Genomic DNA, 20,015 nt, shown 5'->3' with positions numbered 1-20,015 from the left:
ATATATATCCTTTCTGATTGGTGTTTCTGTTTTCTTGGGATATGTTCTATAAGAGTGATTAATGGGTCAAATGGGAGTTCCATTTTAATTTTTTTGAGGAAATGCCATACTGTCTTCCACAAAGGCTGTACCAGTTTGCATTTCTACCAGCAGTGCAAGGGGGTTCCTTTTTCTCCACATTCTCTCCAGGACGTGGTGTTTGTTAATTTGTTGATGATAGCCATTCTGACAGGTGTTAGATGGTACTGCATTGTTGTTTTGATTTGCATCTCTCAGGTGATTAGTGACTTTGAGTATGTTTTCATATGTCTCTTGGCTGTATGTCTTCTTTCAAAAGGTGTTTATTTAGGTCCTTAGCCCACTTTTTGATCGTATTATTTATCTTCCTTTTGCTAAATTGTAGGTGTTCTCTATAAAATTTGGAGATTAAACTCCTATCAGAGATAGCATTGGCAAATATCTTCTAATTTGTGGTGGGCTTTCTTGTTGTTTTGTTGATGGTTTCTTTTGTTGTGCAGAGGCTTTCTATTTTGCTGTAGTCCCATTTGTTTATTTTCTCCTTAGTTTTCATTGCCCTAGGAGCTATATTGGTAAATATATTGCTATGACAAATGTCTGCTATTTTGCTGCCGATGGCTTCTGCTAAGATTTTTAAGGTTTCTCGAAAGTCTTTCATTTAAGTCCTTTAGCCATTTTGAGTTTGTTTTTGTGTACGGTGTAAATTGGTGTTCTAGTTTCATTTTTTGCATGTATCCATCCAATTTTACTAGCACCATTTATTGGAGAAACTCTCTTGACTCCATTGTATGCTCTTGCTTCCGTTGTCAAATATTAATTCAGCATAATGACTTGGGTCAATTTCTGGGTTCTCTGTTCTGCTCCATTGGTCTATATATCTGTTCTTGTACCATTTTGTTGGCAGTTTTGATGACAGTAGCTTTGTAAGATAGCTTGATGTCTGCTATTGTGATTCCTCCAAATTTTTTCTACTTTCTCATGGTTGCTGCAGGTATTTGGAGTCTTTTTTTTCCAGATGAATTTTTTGAGAGTTTGTTCTAGATATTTGAAGTATGCCATTGGTATTTTAATGGGAATGATATTGAATATATAGATTGTTTTGGGTAGGATATATATTTTGATGCTGATTTTACCAATCCATGAATATGAAATATTATTCACTTTGTTTATATCTTCCTGTATCTCTGTTTTCAGCATCCTGTAATTTTCTGAGGTTAGGGCCTTACCTCCTTAGTTAAATTTATTCTTAGATACCTTAATTTTTGTGTTGCAGTGGTAAATGGAATTGCTTTTTTTCCCCTTTTCTTTTCTTTTCCATTTCTCTTTCATTATTGGTGTGTAAAAAGCCATAGATTTCTGAATGTTAAATTTGTATCCTGCTATGTTGCTGAATTCATTTATTAAGTCTAGTAGTTTTATTATAGAGTCTTTAGGATTTTTTTTTTTTATTGGTTTTTTACAGAGAGGAAGGGAGAGGGATAGAGAGCTATAAACATCTATGAGAGAAAAACATCGACCAGCTGCTTCCTGCACATTGGTTGGGGATGTGCCCACAACCAATGTATATGCCCTTGACTGGAATTGAACCTGGGACCCTTCAGTCTGCAGACCGATGCCCTACCACTGAGCCAAACCGGTTTTGGCGTTTTTAGGGTTTTTAAAGTACAATATCATGTCATCTGGGAATAATGGCAATTTTACTTCTTCTTTTCCAATTTGGATGCCTTTTATTTCTTCTTCTTGTATGATCGCTTTGGCTAGCACTTTCAGTACTATGGTTAAATTGGGCATCCCTGTCTTGTTCCTGTTCTTAGGGAAAATGGTTTTAGTTTTTGTTTATTGAGTATGATGTTTGCTGTAGTTTTGTCATATAAGGCTCTTATTATTGAATTATGTTCCCTCTATTCCTACTTTGCTGAGAGTTTTTATGATATGGTTTTGGGTTTTGTCACAGGCTTTCTATGTATCAATTGCTATGATTATGTGATTTTTTTCTTTTAATTTGTGTATGTGATGCATCACGTTTATTGACTTGCAGATATTGTACCAGCCTTGAATCTCTGGGATAAATCCCACTTGGTAATGGTGAATGATCATTCTGTTGTAATGCTGAATCAAATTTGCTAGGATTTTGTTGAAGATTTTAGCATCTATATGCATCAGGGATTTCTTTGTATTGTCTTTATCTGGTTTGGGATTAGGGTAATTTTGGCTTTGTAGAAAGAGCTAGGAAGTGTGCTAGCTCTCTTGAGGTTTTTTTTTGTTTTTTTTTTTTAATATTCTGAGAAGGATAAGTTTTAGTTCTTCTTTGAATGTTTGTTAAAACTCCCCTGTGAAGCTGTCTGACCCCAGGCTTTTGTTTGATAGAAGCTTTTTGTTGACTGCTTCAATTTCCTCCAGAGTTATTGGTCTACTTAGATTTTTTTTTTATTCTTCTTGATTGAGTTTTGGAAAGTCATATTTTTTTTTCTAGGAATGTGTCTATTTCCTCTTGGTTGTAATGTGTGTTGGAATAGAGTTGTTCACAGTATTTTTTTTTTTTTTTTTTTTTTTTTTTTTTACAATCCTTTGTATTTCTGTGGGGTCTATGGTTATTTTGCCTCTTTCATTTCTGATTTCATTTATTTGGGTCATTTCTCTTTGCTTCTTGGTGAGCCTGCCCATCAATCTTGCTTATCCTTTCAAAGAACCAGCTCTTGCTCTCATTGATCTTTAGTATTTTTTTTCCCTCTATGTCATTTATTTCTGCTCTGATCTTTATTATCTTCTTCCTTCTGCTCACTCTTGGCTTTTCTTGTTGTTCTCTTTCTAATTCCTTAAGTTGTAGAGTTAGATAATTTGTGACAAATTTTTCTTGTTTTTTTGAGGTTTGCCTGTAATCTTATAAACTTCCCTCTCAGGACTGCTTTCACTGTGTCCCATAGGTTTTTGGATTGTTTTATTATTATTTTCATTTGTTTCTAGGATGTTTTTAACTTCCTCTTTGATATTTTTGGTAACTCAACTATTGTTTAATAACATGCTATTCAGCCGTCAAGTGTTTGAATTTTTTAAAATTTTTTTATTGTATTTGATTTCTAATATTATGCCATTCTCATCTGAGAAGATGCTTGATATGATTTCAGTCTTCTTGAATTTGGAGAGACTTTGCCTGTGATCCAATATGTGGTCTATATTTGAAAATATCCCATGTGCACTTGAAAAGAATGTATATTCTGTAGATTTGGGATGAAATGTTTTGAACATGTCAATTAAGTCCATCTGCTCTAGTAAGTCATTTAGGATAGTTGTTTCTTTGCTGATTTTTTTCTCTAAAGGACTTATCCAGTAATGTCAATGGGGTATTAAATTCCCCTACTATGATCATGTTGCTGTTGATCTCTCTCTTGATACCTTCCAGAAGTGTGTGTGTGTGTGTGTGTGTGTGTGTGTGTGTGTGTGTGTGTGTATAATTGAATGCTCCTGCATATATGTTTACCAGGATTATATCCTCATGTTTTATTGATCCCTGTAGTATTATGAAGTGGCCTTCCATATTTCTGTTATGATCTTCACTTTGAGATCTATTTTGTCAGATATAAGTATCGATACCTCAGCCTTTTTTTTCATTTATATTTGCCTGAAATATATTTTTCTGTCCCTTCAATTTCAGTCTGTGTGCATCTCTTATTCTTAGGTGGGTCTCTTGAATACAGTAAATACACGGGTCATGTTTTCTTATCCATTCGGCCACCTGCTGTCTTTTGATTGGAGCATTTAATCCATTTATGTTTAAAGTTATTATTAATAGGTACTTATTTGTAGCCATTTTTATTTTAGTTTTGCCTGTGTTCCTTCTTCTCCATTTTTAATTTTTTCTTCTTCTTTTTACACTAGTCCCTTTAGCATTTCTTGCATTGCTCGCTTGGTAGTGATAAAAACCCTTTGCTTTTCTTTGTCTGTGAAGCTCCTGATTTCTCCTTCAATTTTGAATGATAGCCTTGCAGGATAGAGTATTCTTGGATTCAATCCCTTACTTTGTATCACTTTGTATACTTTCTTCCATTCCTTTCTGGCATGATATATTTCTGTTGAGATATCACTTAATAATGTAGACACTTTCTCTGTCTCTCTTGCAGCCTGTATGGTTCTCTTTCTGTTAACATTTGCCACTGTACTTACGATGTGTCTTGGTGTGGATCTTTTTGGGTTAATCTGGTTTGGGACTCTGCTTGTGTTACTTTATTGCTCCCCAGACTAGGGTCATTTTCTGACATTATGTCTTCGAGTAGGTGTTCTAGCCCTTGCTCTTCTTCTTGTCATTCTTGCACCCCTATTTTATGTATGTTGCTTCGTTTCATATTGTCCCAAAGCTCCCTGAGGCTCTCCTCCCATCTTTTGATTTTTTTTCTCCTATTGCAGTTCAGATTAGGTTTGTTTTGCTTCCCTGTCTTTTGGTCCTTCATGCTCCTAATCTACTGTTGAAAGCTTTCATAGTGCTTTTTATTGTATCTGTATCACTCTTTATTTCTTCTTGGTTCTTACATAGGTTGATTTTCTCGTTCATCTATTTTATGAACTATATGACCCTTATTCTGAATTATTTTTGTGACATATTCTATGCCTCTGTTTCCTTTAGTTCTCTTTCTGGAGATTCCTCCTTTCCTTTCCTTTGGGGGTTGTTCTTTTTGTCTCTCCACTTTTGCTTTCACTGAAGGATTTAGGTGTCAAATCATGCAGGGCCTGAGGCTACAGTAGAGGGCCTGGTGTTGGGTTGCACAGTTGCTGCTGCTCTCAGAGTCAAGGGATGGCAGCTGGTCCTCAGGCAGTTAGAGACGGTCGCTGGCTGCTCCCTGTAGGTTGTGGGGCAGCTGCTGGCTCCCTGTGTGATTTCAGGCAATGGGTGCTGGCTCCCCACATGGTTGCAGGTGGTGTCTTCTGGCTATCTACGCATGTGTGCAGTCTCATACAGTGGCTGGTGGCTCCCTGTGAGGTCTCAGGCAGTGGCTGCTGGCTCCCCTTGCATGTGTGATCACAGGTGGTAGCTGTAGGTTCTGCACATGGTTGCTAGTGTTGTCTCCTGGTTCCGTGTGTGTGTGTGTGTGTGTGTGTGTGTGTGTGTGCATGCATGGTTGAGTGCAGTGGCTGCTGTCTCCCAGTGAGATAGCAGACAGCGGCTGCTGCCTCCCTGAAGGTCCACAGTTGCATGCTGCAGGTGCTGGCTCTCCTGGTGCACGTGGTTGCAGGTTGCAGCTGCTGGCTCTCACTTTCAAGATGGTGCAGCCTCTGTGGCACAGCTGGTGCTCCAGGAGAGATTATGGCAATAGCAGAGGCTGCCCGGCTATGTGAGCCCAGTCTGCCAACCCCCGAAAGTCCTGCAAGGCCTGGTTGTTCCTAGCTCAGACACACATACCACATATCCACATACTCCCCTTTCACTCTTTCACACCCTCATACTCACCCTCACTGCCATCCTCCCGACCACCATCTTGGAATCACCATGTCCCAATTTATTTTTAAAATACATTTTTTACTGTTGATAGTATTACAGATATCTCCCATTTTACTTCCATTTCCCCCCTTTTTAAACCCTCCCCACCATTTGATTATCTTATATATTCCTAGTTTGAAATAGTGCTAATACTCATTGTTTTATGAATGCCACTAGAATCTTTTAGGATGTCTTTTATTTCTTTCTTCTGAATTATAAGGGTTCCAATTTAAAGTTGGAAATTTCCCTTTAGAATTTTTACTTCCCCAACCTTGGTTTCCTGACATTGTTTTGAGATCAAGAAGGACTGGATGAGGCTGAGTACAATTGGGTGATACTCCCTGTTCCAGAATGTATGGGAGCCCACCAAAAACAACCTGATTGCAGAAGAGGGATGTCCTCTTTACTCTCTTTTCTTTGGGGGCAAATAAATAATGAATCTTCCAGGCAGGCTAATCAGTAGCTTAGATACTAGGGAGTAGTCATACCTAGAGTGACACACTTTTTAGAGAGCTAACACAAAGCTATACCAGATTATATATCAGACCAAAATAAAAACATGATATTAACATATAACATATACACTAGTGGCCAGATTATTATGATCTCTGGATGCATAATATGGCCGCTCAGTGTGTGTGTGTGTGTGTGTGTGTGTGTGTGTGTGTATGTATATATGTGTGTATATATATATATATATTTATTTATTTATTTTAGAGGTCTGATGCATGAATTTGTGCCTGGGCGGGGTCCGGCCAGCCTGGCCAGGCAGTGGGAACATGGGCAGTTGGCCAGCATGCCTGTTGGTCGAGGGGACAATTTGCATATTAGCCTTTTATTATATAGGACATATACTGAGTGGCCAGATTATTATGTGTTCAGAGATCATAATTGTAAATATTTCTCTTTTTCCCATGTCTAGTGCTGCTGGAGAGCAGTCCAGTTCCTGAGTAGGGTTGACTGGGGACTGAGAAAATGAAAGAAAGAGACACATACAGAGATAGAAGGGAAAAGGTGGGGCCGGGTGGGACCACTGTCCTCTACATGGACAGGGACAGCAGGGACAGGAACAGTGACTCCTAGCCAGTACAGTGTGTTTATTTTATACAAGGAGAAAAACAAGAAGTTTTACTAAAGTCAAGACAAAGGAGACCATAAGCATTCTAGGGTGGGCCCAGGCCGTTTTCATTCCTGGTGCTTGGCTGGATTTACATAATAAAACCCACCCCCTGGCATCTGAGCTGAAGGTCAAGCTGAAACACTCCTGTCTTTTGGCTAAACTGCTGTCACTGGATTCAGCTGACAATAATTAAAGAAATGCCTGTGTGCCTTCTCAGGTGCTCTCTCACATAATAATCTGGCCACTCAGTGTAAGTGTACACATATATTATGTTCTCATAAATATGTGAATAGGTAAGTGCTGCAATGATTCCTCAAAGCATTTTTAGAATGAAGTAAAAGAAGCAGCTTTGAGGCAGATTATTGGGTACTATTTATTTATTTATTTATTTTTTACCTGTGAAAAATGGAGACTCAGAGTTATCAATTAAATAAAGAACACCAAACTAAAAGGAGAGTTAATAGAAAATATTCTTTCTTGGCTGTTAGTAGTAGAGTTTTTTAAAACTAGACAGTAGTATAAAGGAAAAAAGTAAGAATGATTTTTCTGGTTCTTGGAAATTTTACTCATGCTTGAAGCCACCTGGCAATATATTACATTCTTTTCAAATAACTCAATTAGTGTCTTTGATTACCCAAAAGATTATACAAGTAGCTGAGAATCATTCCGCAGGACATAATCAGAGAGGTTGAACTTTCCATCTGGTTTAGTGCCTTTCTGGTTACGAATATAATGTAGTAATCTTTATCCTAATAATACTGGGAACTTCAAACTCATGCGCAGAGCAGACAAACAGAAAGTGTTGAACTTCCTCCCTTGCACTCACTTGGAAAATCTTATGAGAAAAAGGCAAAAGGTCCAAGGCAGTTCTAATAGGAATTTGTTGAGACTCAGTGATCATAGATAAGTGCAGCTGGAGAGTGGCTCCTCTGCCTGTCTTTTCCTCTTTTCCAACTGGCAAAGAAGAGAGAATAGTTTTCCGTATTCATTAAAAGTAAGCAGACTAATAAACTGTGGAGAAAGTAAACTTGACATAGTATAAACCCATAAAGGAGACTAGTATATACAAAGAGATGGAAACTGAGGAGCTACATTCTCAATTGAGAATGAACAAGAACTGATGAGAAAAATGTAGATATTAGCATTAGTAGTCAAAAATGGGTTAATGCCAGGCTTAGCCATGGATTGTATAAAATAATCCTAGAACCATTTTAATTTCTTATTGCTGCATATTTGATTAAACAATTTAGTTAAATAAGTTATTTAGTGACTACTAATTTTTAATTTTTGGAAAAAATAGTAGTAGTATAGGAGAAATTAAATGCCTAGGTTTAATTCTCACATTTAGATATGATTCCAACAATCTCTGTGATATGGATGTTTGAATTTTGGAGAGCTGTATCAGAAAATATTTGAAGAATATTTACAAATATTAAACATATGCTTCAGAAAGAACATTACCTTCAGTCAAAAATATGGTAGAAGATGGAAAATGGAAAATCATCAGTAAAGCACCAGTAACAACTCATTTTGTACATTAGTTGGTTTTGATTTATATATATATATATATATATGTTTAGTGTTTGGGAATAGTGTTGGTAATGATAGGCCACTCCACCTTTTCATTTGGGTAATAATAAAAAAATCTCTGACATAATTTAAAATGGCCATTTTCTTTTCTAGATAAAAGTTCATTGGTCCAAAGACCTGCTTCTCCAAAACGCAGAATTCAACTCATTTTCTACATTTCTGTACCTATGTTTATCATTATTGCTGCTGTTTTAATAAAGCAGGATAAAATAAGAGATCTGTGCTACAGAGGTGAAACTGGAAGTGAGAGGTATATATCTATATATCTATATATCTATATATCTATATATCTATATAACTATACTAATAAAGTGGTAATATGCTAATTAGACTGGATGTCTTCCAGATGATCTTCCTGACAAAGCCAGGTTCAGGCAAAGCAGTCCCTGGTCCCAGATGCCTGTGGCCGGCCTGGCCAAAGCCAGCCTGGGTCCCAGGTGCTTGTGGCTGGCTAGTGGAGGGAAGCCTGGGTCCTGGGTGCAGGGGCTGAGGCAGAGGCAATTAGGAGCGATCAGGCCAGCAGGTGAGCAGTTAGGGGTAATCAGACAGGCAGGGGAGCAGGAGGAGTGATCAGGCAAGCAGAGGTGGTTACAGGCCATCAGGCAGGCAGTCAGAGGTTAAGGATCATCAGACAGGCACAGGTGGTTATGGGCGATCAGGCAGGCAGGCAGATGAGCAGTTAGGAGTCAGTGGTCTCAGATTGCGAGAGGGATGTCTGGGGATTGGGCCTAAGCCGACAATCAGACATCTCCCAAAAGATCCCAGATTGGAGAGGGTGCAGGCCAGTCTCAGGGACCCACCCACACCCCCAATGCACGAATTTCATGTACTGGGCCTTCAATATATATATATATATATATATATATATATATATATATATATATATATATATATATATATGTATATGTATATGTTCTATATAATAAAGAGCGAATATGAAAATTGACCATCATGCCATCACAAGATGGCTATACCCACAGCAGAGGCAGGGATTCCATAACACAAGATGGCTGTGCCCAGAGTAGAGGCCAAGTTAACAAGCTTTAACGAGCAATCAGCAGGACCTGAGGCTGCATGGCTCTGGACTGGGGCAGGGGACCTGAGGCTGTGCCCCCCTGCCTGGAGGGGCTTGACAGGGGACCTCAGGCCATGACCCCCCCAGCAGAGCTTGATGGGGGAACCTCAGGCTGTGCCCCCCACCTGACAGGACTTGACAGGGGTGGGGCCAACTGGGTCTGGATCTAGCCCAATGGGAGTGGGGCTAGCCCGGTCTGGGTATTGTGTGATTTTGAGGCTCATATGGGTGTGCAGGGACTTGACCCTGGTTCCCATGGCACACCCCAGACTCTGACAGGAGGAAGATTTTTCATATAAATTTTACTAACTTTCTTTCATATCTGACACTTCTATTATACAGAAAGGGCAAATAGCAATATTAAAATATTTCCTCTAATTAATTCCCTTTTAATGTGCACAAATTTCATGCACTGGGTCACTGTGTGTGTGTGTGTGTGTGTGTGTGTATTTATTTAATTAAATAAGCCAAAAAATTGTATTCAGATTTCATCAGTTATAATCTAAGACTATAAGTAAAGCAATATGTGGAGAGGCCCAGTGATATATTTAAAACCAGCTTGGTATTCTTCATATTTTTTTCTGGTTTTATTCATTTTTACCACTTGGCTTGATGAGAATAGGTGGCACTGCATTGCAAGGGAGCTTTCAGAAAATTAATTTTTCAGATACAGTCTCAGACCAGTGAGAAACACCTTTATCAGAGCATCTTTGAGTGTCAGCCCACAAACCGAAAGGTCACTGGTTTGATTCCTGTGTAGAGCACATCCCCAGCTGCGGGCTCCCCATGAGGCATGTGCAGGAGGCAGCGGACTGACACTTCTCTCTCACCAATGTTTTCATCTCTCTACTCTTCTCCCTTCCTCTCTCTCTAAACATATCCGTAAAGACATATTTAAAAATTAATCTCCATAACTCTATAAATGGAAGATAATAATGGTTTCCCAATGTATTGTAAACTTTAGATATACCAAATTAGTAAGTGAAATCACCACCACATTATCTGTAATCAGTTACATAAATATTTATGGGTTCAGAATACTTCCACTACACAGCTCTGCTAGCTGTGTGGCTTACCCTAATATTTAAACATCATTATTGAGGCCTTTGCTAATAATTCACTGTATTTTCCTACAGAAGTATTTACCTCTCATTTTGTATTCCAAAAATTAATAGGAAGAGCATGCATGAAGTATGTGATATGAGAGGAAGAATGAAATATGTATAAATATATAGAACATTTAACTGAAATCTTTGACTACTACTTAATGGTTTTTGTCTTAATTTGACCTGAAGAGTTAGGGATAACATAGAATCAGAGGGAGGGGCTATCTGTACAAATCTGGCTTCTCAAACTCTTGAATAAATGTAAAATGAGAATAAGAGGATTTTATCAACAAAGCAAGGTGGCTGATGGCATTTGTTCTAATATTTAGACAGCATCTGTTTGATTTATATTCTTTTATTTTGTTACAGAAATATATTTCATTTATTGAATCACTCTTTCTTTGAAAACATTAATTTAAATAGTCACTCAATTAACATTTAAACATTTTCTCCACTTTAAAATAAGTTTTATTATGTTTATAGGTCTGAGTCAGAAGAAGACAGCATTAACAGCAAATTATCCCCATCTGTAAGGTTAGTATAGAACTGTGTGATTAATTGTTTTGAATTGTATGTTTTGAACCATAATACAGTAACATTTAAATTTTTTTAAAGATGTTTTGTTTCCCAAAGGGCTTCCTTTAAAAGGGAAATCACAAAGTGGGAAAACACATTTTTAATACATATTTCCAATGAAGACTCATATTCAGATTCTATAAAGAATCCATATAAAACAATAACAAAAGGTGGGAGAACCTAGTAGTTAGAATATTTGAAGAGTCACTTCATGCAAAAACATGTAGTATGTGTTATAAGAATGAAATATGTACAAATATATAGAAAATCTAAGTGAAATTTTGACTAATACTTAATAGTTTTTATATCAAAGGGTATGAAAACATGAAAAAATTATCAACATCAGTACTGATCAGAAAAAGATAAAATAAAAATGAAGGTCCCCTACATCCTATAAGAATGGATCACATTAAAAAAAGGTGACATTTAGGATTGGTGAGAATATCAAACAATTACACATTGTAGGTGGGAGTATATATTGGTACAGTATACTTTTTATTGCAGTTCAGCAGTTTAGCATCTTCTGAAGCTATTTGGCTTCAATCATATTTGTAACTTACATTTTATTTTTAAAACTATCGTACATTTCATATTTAAATTTTATATTTACTTTATAATTAATTTAAAATTTATTTTTGAGACTTATGATAAAGGAAATTACCCATGGATTTTGAGTCTTATTATCTTACCTAATAATAGACAAACATGTAAATTGACTGTGCCTCTGCTACACCCACAGCCAATCAAAAGTGAGGATGCAAATTAACCTACTGATGGCAGGTTAATTTGCATATTCACACACAGAGCAACCAGGGGGGCAGGACACCTGCTATGAGTAGGGGAGCAGCGGAGGAAGCTACAGGAATGGTGCTCTGGCCAGGAGCAAGGACTTGCAGGCTCTCGGGTGGTCAGGAGCAAAGCCAGGGGAAGAAAGGCCTATTCTTGCACAAATATCATGCAAAGGACCTCTAGTCCTATCTAATAAAGAAGTAATATGCTAATTGACCCTCATATTATAACAAAGATGGTGGTGCCCACAGGCAATAAGAAGGGAATATGCTAATTGACTTCCATGCTCTCAAAGATGATGGCACCCACATCCACATGATGGTGGCACCCAGTCCCTTCAGCCTCATCAGGGCGGTAGGTGCACATGCCTCCGGAGTCCCCTAGTTCCTTCAGCCTCCCACCCACCCAGGGCCAGCCCAAGAGGCATGTAAGCTTTGGATGGTGGCTGCCCAGCCAATGCCTGAGGCACAGGCAAGCCTCAGATGTCAGCTGCCCAGCTGTCCAGGGCTGCCCGAGGCTCAGGTAACTAGGGCCAACAGAGGCTTATGCTGCTGGGAGTGGCAGCAGCAGAGGTGTGATGGGGCGTTGCCTTCTCCTGATCACTGGGTTGCCTCCCACCCTTGAGGGCTCCTGGACTATGAGAGGGCACAGGGAGGGCTGAATTTTCATGTACTGGGCCTCTAGTCTAAAATATTTCTTTCCTTTTCCATTTAAGTAGACCTCTTTCTTTTTAATCTTTTAACTTTAAAACATATCCTCTTCTTTTTCAACATCTATGTATATGTAAGTTTCTGTATATTTTGAGGACAAAGAATTGAAAGGATGGAGGTGTAGGGCAGGCAGGTAGGGAGAAGTTATCAGGTTTTACTTTGCCTTCTCCCCTTCCTGTGCTTACACATAAAGCTTTTTCAATGCCTGACAGTTTAAAAAATATATTATTATAATATTATAATTCTATTTTATTTTATTTTATTTTTTATTTATTATTATTTTTTAAAATATATTTTATTGATTTTGTACAGAGAGGAAGGGAGAGAGAGAGTCAGAAACATCGATGAGAGAGAGTCATCGATCAGCTGCCTCTTGCACACCCCCTACTGGGGATGTGCCCGCAACCAAGGTACATGCCCTTGACCGGAATCGAACCCGGGACCCTTCAGTCCGCAGGCCGACGCTCTATCCATTGAGCCAAACCGGTCTCAGCTATAATTCTATTTTAAATAAGCTCAATGAAAATATATTTGGATACATGGGTACATAGAATTAAGATAAAGATTCTGAAATGCATATAAACAGAAAGTAGGGCTATCCAGGTAAATTTTGGTTTTAGAACTAAACTAACAGTGAATTACAATATAGGTAATTTTATTTTCAAACTTTATATTTCTGATTGCTAATATACAATATTATCAAATATTTATTAAAATATCAAAGTTACCTTGGTAGATATATAAATTAAGCATACATTTTAACAACACACAAAGACAATTTTCATTAATAATATAGATGCATATCTTTTAAATGTTTTTCTAAGTAAACATAAAAGTACTTTTTTAACTTAGAGATCATTATGGACATTTCCCATCTTAAAATTAGGCCTATACAATTATTTTTTGACATTTGGTATTCAATTTAAAAATGAAAAACAATTTGTTTTAAAATTGGTTATTATGAATATTTACAGTACTTCCAGTTTTTCATTATTACAAACTTCCTGTAAATAATATCCTTAAATGAATATACATTTTGGAGCAATTGTCTGATTATAGTCTCAGGTTAAATCCCTAGAAGAGAGATTGATCAAAGCATAAATATAGTATGTACACTCTTATTGTTTTTTTATACCTCTTGCCAAATTACCTAGTTGTAATGATCACCACCAATCTGTATGTATCCAGTTGTAACTTCATAAATTATTTACTTTTAATCCATTGGACATGTAAGTGGTATATTTTCTGAGAGAGCATATTTTAAAATTTTACTATGTTTTTATTGTCCTAGTGACTTTGTTATTTTTTTCACTATGTCATTTAGTAATGAGCTATGTCTATAAAGGGTATGGCATAGAAATAAAAAGTACAAAACGTTACCATATGGAACTAGAGGCAATTTTGAGACTCCCTTTAGTATTAGGGATGCTAATTATATTTTTACCTTCTGTCTGTCTGTTGATTTTTCTGTTATGTAAGTTGGGCATTTAGATCTAGCATACTGTTAATAAATAACTTTTTAAAAATATAATTTGTCTTGGTCCTAAAATGCTTTGTCATTTTTGCTTTTATATTTAAAGTTTACAACAAACATTTTGACTTTATTCCATGCTTGACTGGTTTCATTTTTGATAATTTTAAAGAGTGATTTTAGATTTTAATGACATTAGATTTTCTTCACCCAGAGTCCTTGGAATGTCCCAAATATTTCCTTGGCTCTCCTCTCTTAATTCATCCAGCAAATTGTATGTATATCAAAGTGTGTGAATCATTCTACTAAACATGGATAAGTGAACAGCTTATTTATAAAACCACTTCTGTTATAAAATTCAGAGTATTTGCAGCTGAGGTAAAAAAAAAAAAATCCTTTTTTTTCTTTCTGGATTTAGTTTTCATTTCCTTGATCCTTTACAATTACTCACACTTTTTAAATTACTTGTGTTAGAAATATGTTAGCTCAGAAAAAAAGAAGCAACTCCGGCATTTTGTTTTGTTTTCTCTTATAGCAACAGACTCTAACAACTTTGGCCTGAAGAGAGGATAAATCCAAATAAATCATCAGAAACTGGCCTAAACCAAGAAGAGATAAAACATAATTTATTCCTCATCTCTGTTGTCACCACTGAAGGTTTAAATTGTGAAATAATAAATCATCTGCATCTCTTAAGTCACCTGAATTATGTCTGGTGTTTATATATTTTCAGCATCAATTTTCATCCTGTCTACTCCAACTTGAATCTTGAAGAGGCTCTGAATCCAGGGAAAGCAAACTAGGATTCTTGTCCCATGAAGCCAAGAAGGCCTATTTCTCTATTTTCCATAAGACAAAATAGTCCTTCACAACAGTGTCCCAATCAGGCAGCCAAACATCATCTGGCAAATACATATCTTTCTCACCTAGTAGTAGCAGTCTCTGAACCTACAATTATTACCTGCCTCTACACTCAGCATCTTACATCATAGCGGTATCTGAACTCTCTGGCTCAGCAGCTTCTCCTCTCCCTCCTGCCCAGCACACTCTAGCTGTTTGACATGGCAGCTATATCTAAGCTCTCTATGAGCTCTTATCCTTACATTGTCGCAGTACCAGCTCTCAGCTCTAGCCTTTTCCCTTCCTAGCTGCTCTCTAGCCAACTAGCTGGTCAGTAACCTGCATATCACTCCAGAGACAAAGAAGGCTAGTTGCCAAGAGTGGCATTAATCATTTGGGTTATAGAAGGGCACAGCACATTGTGAAATTGTTGTGGCCTTGCAGCTGCTTATATTATCTTATCCTAGGGGCAGGATGGCCTTGGATATTTGGTATACTATCACCAAGGCCTCCACACTCTAGCCTTGACTAATCGGGGACTCTGGCATGGATCCCATATTGGTTATTAAATCTTTATAGTGAAGTCACTGTGTTATGGTGTGCAACTCATGTCTCTTTCCATTTCTGCCTTTAAAAATATCAAGTGGCAGTTTGAAATTAGTCTTCACTGAAACTGATAAACACATAAGCCTCCTTCCCCACCCCTCCTGAGAGAGATAGTAGTGTAATATCATTGAGCACACAGCTGCCCTTGGGGGTATCACTTTTTTCTATTTTCCTTTAAATACCTTATTTGAGGTGCATTTCTATCATGGCTGTAATCTACAAATCATCCTGGACAATTGCCTCGAATGTTTGACCTGGGTTGGCAGAACCTTATGAGTCATGCCAGTAGAAAGCAAAGAAGGTATATTTCAGATCTGCTTTCTGTTATGGAAAGTAGAGAAGCTGCTAAGAAGTACTATTGTTGCACCACCAAAAGTGGTAAGGTTGCTCAGTCTGTTGTTACTAGTATAAATAACTTTACCCTAACTTTAGGGCTCTCTGAATACTGATAAGTTGGGAGCTCTGAAGAGAGGATCATCATATAGGCCAATATTGATATCAGTTGTTGAAATGACCAAATTATGAAAGCCTAAACTATGTAAAATATCAAGTGGCTCCAGGCCAGGGTGAGATTGTGACTTCTTTTAAGGCAGCATTTCTACTTTCACTGTCTTTCCACGCTGAAATTGTAGAAAGAAGAGAGAAGCAAAGAACAATTCAAACGTGGAGTAGAAATGTCTTGCCCCAAAACCGTTTTGCTTTTAAATTTGAAGAGGAAATGAGTGCTGTAAAATGAAGGGCTGTTAAAATAAAAATTTGGCAAACAGTGAGGAAACTTCTGATACTCATAACCCCATATAAATTGTGTAAAAGGCCAGTGAAAATTTGAAAATCATATAGTTGTATTATACTCTGAAGATTGTCCTTCCTAATTGAGAAACAGGGCTTAGTAATTCTGTACCAGTTAAAATCTATGCAGTTGGGCAGATATAGTCCAATATGAAATCCTATATAAAAGAGAAACATGCAAATTGAACATACCTCCACTATGCCCACAAGCCACACCACCAGCCAATCAGGGGCGAGTATTAAAATTAACCCAATAAATATGGCAGCAGCCATGGAGCTGGAGAGAGCACGAGGCTTGTGTTGTCCCTGGTGATGGAGGAAGTCAAGCTTCCCACTGCCCTGTCCTGCCCTGGCCTCTGAGTTTCAATTATAGGAGATAAATCAATCCAAGATACCAGGACCTTCACTTGGGTCGCCAGGGGGCATGGCCAACCTGCAAATCACCACAGGCCCCTCACCCAGGCCACTCTATGCCCCAATGGAACCCTCACCCTAATCTAAGACATCCTTCAGGGCAAACCAGCTGGCCCCCACCCATGCACCAGGCCTCTATCCTATCTAATAAAAGAGTAATATGCAAATTTACCATCACTCCAACACACAAGATGGCTGCCCCAATGTGGACACAAGATAGCCACCATAAGGTGGCCAGAAGGGGAGGGCAGTTGAGAAAGACCAGGTCTATAAGGCAGAGCAGTTGTGGGCAATCAAGCCAGCAGGGGAGGGCAGTTGGGAAGGTCCAGACCTGTAAAGGAGGGCAGTTGGGGGCGATCAAGCCTGCAGGGGAGAACAGTTAGTTCCAGGCTGGCAGATGGGGGCAGTTGGGGGTGACTGGGCATGAAAGGAAGGGCAGTTAGGGGGACCCAGGCCTGCAGGGGAGAGGAGTTGGGGGGACCAGGCCTGAAGGAAAGGGCAGTTAGGGGCAATCAGGCTGGCAGGGGATTGGTTAGGGGGTGATCAGGCTGGCAGGCAGAAATGGTTAGGAATAATCAGGCAGGCAGGCAGGTGAACAGTTGGGAGTCAGCAGTCCTGAATTGTGAGAGGGATGTCCCAGATTGGAGAGTGTACAGGTTGGGCTGAGGGACAAACCTCCTCCCTCCTGTACAATCCCCTAAACTCCCCCCTCCCTCCATACAAATTTCATGCACCAGGCCTCCAGTCTTTAATAATAGCTGTAAGCTTTCAGAAATAAAAAATGTAAAGCCATTTTCTCATCGCTTAACTGCAGACAAGCTTTGATCTCTGGCAATTTTCTGAAATTATTTTGGCAAAAGAATCACTTACCTCTGCAGTGTTAAATTCCAGTAATTCCTTTCAGGCCCTTTTCCCCCTTAGCTGACATTTGATTATCCCTCATTTGAAACTTGAACTTTTAAATATATTTTATTGATTTTTTTACAGAGAGGAAGAGAGAGGGATAGAGAGCTAGAAACATCGATGACAGAGAAACATCAACCAGCTGCCTCTTGCACACCCCTCACCAGGGATGTGCCCGCAACCAATGTACATGCCCTTGACTGGAATCAAACCCGGGACCTTTCAGTCCGCAGACCGATGCTCCACCACTGAGCCAAACCGGTTTTGGCGAACTTTTTTTTTCATGTCTGAAACATTTCTATCTCTTCTGAATCTTAGTTGTGTATCTGCCTCTGAGAATTCTTCCTCAGTTTGCTTTGTTACCATCCATATACTTGACTTTAAATGATGGTGTTATTCAGCCTTGACTTCCATCTGTTTTCATTGAACACCAGCTTGTCATAACTAATTGTGTGCATCATTACTACCTGGGGAGGTTTTCTTTTTCTTTTTTCTTTTTGGAGGTTTAAAATACTCATTCTGAAGCACTAACGCTAGAGATTCAGATTCAGTAGGATATTTCTCTGATACTGCTGGTCATTCTCTTGATACAAAATACTTCTCAGTGCTGCTCACTTACATGTACATGTATCCAGATCAATGCTTTTTTCTTTTTCTTCTTTTGTTTTCAGGTCAATGTTTTATCTAGTTCATATGCCTGCCTAAATTCCTAGTAGGCTCATGATGGACTGGACACAGATCACCAAAATAATTCTTGGTTGTTGTACCTGTTCCTGAGTGTAATATGCAAGGTTGTTTTTTAAAAATATATATTTAATTGATTTTTTTTTTTTTACAGAGAGGAAGGGAGTGGGATAGAAAGTTAGAAACATCAAGGATGAGAGAGAAACATCAATCAGCTGCCTCCTGTCCTTCCCCCCACCCCCCCTGAGGATATGCCCACAACCAAGGTACATGCCCTTGACCAGAATCGAACCTGGGACCTTCCAGTCCGCAGGCTGATGCTCTATCCACTGAGCCAAACCAGTTTCGGCAAGGTCATTTTTTTTAAAATTTTTTAAAATTTTATTTATTTTTTTAGTTTCTTGGAAAAGGGAGAGTCCTACTGAAGTAGGTGGAAGCTCAGGTGGTGCAGTATATACTCTCATGTGGATCACCGAATGAAAGCATATAGAGCTTGCTTTCATCTTGAGAAGTACAATGAGAAGTCAGGACAAGTTCCCAAGGTATAAGCTTGCCATAGTTCCCATGATGGAAGACATTTTAATACTTCCTTTGACAGGATTGTGGTCATTGATTTGACTAATCCTCCTCTCTGTACCATCCCTCAAAAGTCCCTGTGGAATCAGTTTGCAAGTTCCCAAGTTGAATGCCAAACTAACCTTTGAGGTGATGTCGAAAAAGTGCCCTTGCTGTACTGACAAGGCCTATAGCCATTTCTAAAAGTTGGACACCATGGAAGCAGATAAATGTGTGCAAATATAGTGACATGTGGCAGCCAGGAATGTACTCTGGATACCTCCTAGAATAAGGAGCATGAATGATGAAGAGTATGAGCTGCTGCTTTCTGAAGTGCATCTGTTCAATTTTGTCGAGGCTACACCTCCCATGGTCTTCTCCCAACCAATGATGGAACATATTTTTAACTGAACTCATCACCTCTCACTCCCTGTTGGAATCTTCATCCTACAACATTGGTGACCTCTTCTCATTCCAGTTGTTTAACATCTTAGCAATTTCATCCTTTTCCATATCAAATAATTCAACAAACCTATTTTTCTTCCTAAAAAACTCAGATATCCTACTAATTTATCCCCCTCCCACTCTTTATTCATGAGGATGTAGACAGTACTGGCCTAACCTATGGAAAATTCCCTTAATGAAGGCATTGCTTCCAGTCGTCCTCATTTTAATCCCCTCACACTATTACAAGGTATCATTCTAACACAAAACTCTATCATTCATTTACACTTAAATCTTTATAAAATTTTAAAATTACTTAAGAAAAAAGTTATAAAATGCATTAACATCAGTACAAATCATCCACAAAACCAAATATAGCTCAGAACAAATGTCACCGCTACTTTTTAGCTTCACTTGATATCTGTATAAAAAACTAAATTATCTTGGTTGTGCTCACAGAAAACTTTGAACATCACTCTTACAAAGACTTTTTAATTCTATCTGTGGCATCTCTTGTACATATCTAGTTTTCTGTTAGTCTCTGATGGACTTGGGAATAGGGATAGTGTTACACATATTTTGATACCAGCTTGATTGCTCCATGCTTGTAGTAGACATGTAAAAAATAATTGCTGATATAAACACAAATGATCTGAATGCCAAAAAGTCTTGCATATTAAAAACTGAGCAGTGCCCCGTCTGGTTTGGCTCAGTGGATAGAGCATCAGCCTGTGAACTGAAGGGTCCCAGATACAATTCCGGCCAAGGGCACATGCCTGAGGTTGCCAGCTTGATTCCCAGTAGGGGGCATGCAGAAGGCAACCAATTGATTATTCTCCATCATCATTGATGCTT

The 20,015-nt window shown here is 38.4% G+C and overlaps 1 protein-coding gene across 1 annotated transcript in view; it reads left to right on the top strand.

Moving 5' to 3' along the window:
- LOC118730557 (disintegrin and metalloproteinase domain-containing protein 5-like) overlaps nucleotides 1-14,540 on the top strand; it is a 94,538-nt gene extending 79,998 nt beyond the window's left edge. Inside the window, exons 19-21 of the mRNA XM_036458611.1 lie at nucleotides 8,292-8,448; nucleotides 10,863-10,913; nucleotides 14,461-14,540. Coding sequence (XP_036314504.1) covers nucleotides 8,292-8,448; nucleotides 10,863-10,913; nucleotides 14,461-14,473 — 221 coding nt within the window. The 3' untranslated portion in view covers nucleotides 14,474-14,540. The remainder of the gene's footprint in view (nucleotides 1-8,291; nucleotides 8,449-10,862; nucleotides 10,914-14,460) is intronic.
- The last annotated feature ends 5,475 nt before the right edge of the window (nucleotides 14,541-20,015 follow it).

Source organism: Pipistrellus kuhlii, unplaced genomic scaffold, assembly GCF_014108245.1.
Source record: "Pipistrellus kuhlii isolate mPipKuh1 unplaced genomic scaffold, mPipKuh1.p scaffold_m20_p_3, whole genome shotgun sequence".
NCBI classification, from domain to species: Eukaryota; Metazoa; Chordata; class Mammalia; order Chiroptera; family Vespertilionidae; genus Pipistrellus; species Pipistrellus kuhlii.
The sequence above is the reverse complement of the archived record's forward strand: the minus strand, read 5'-3'. Positions and strand labels throughout refer to the sequence as shown.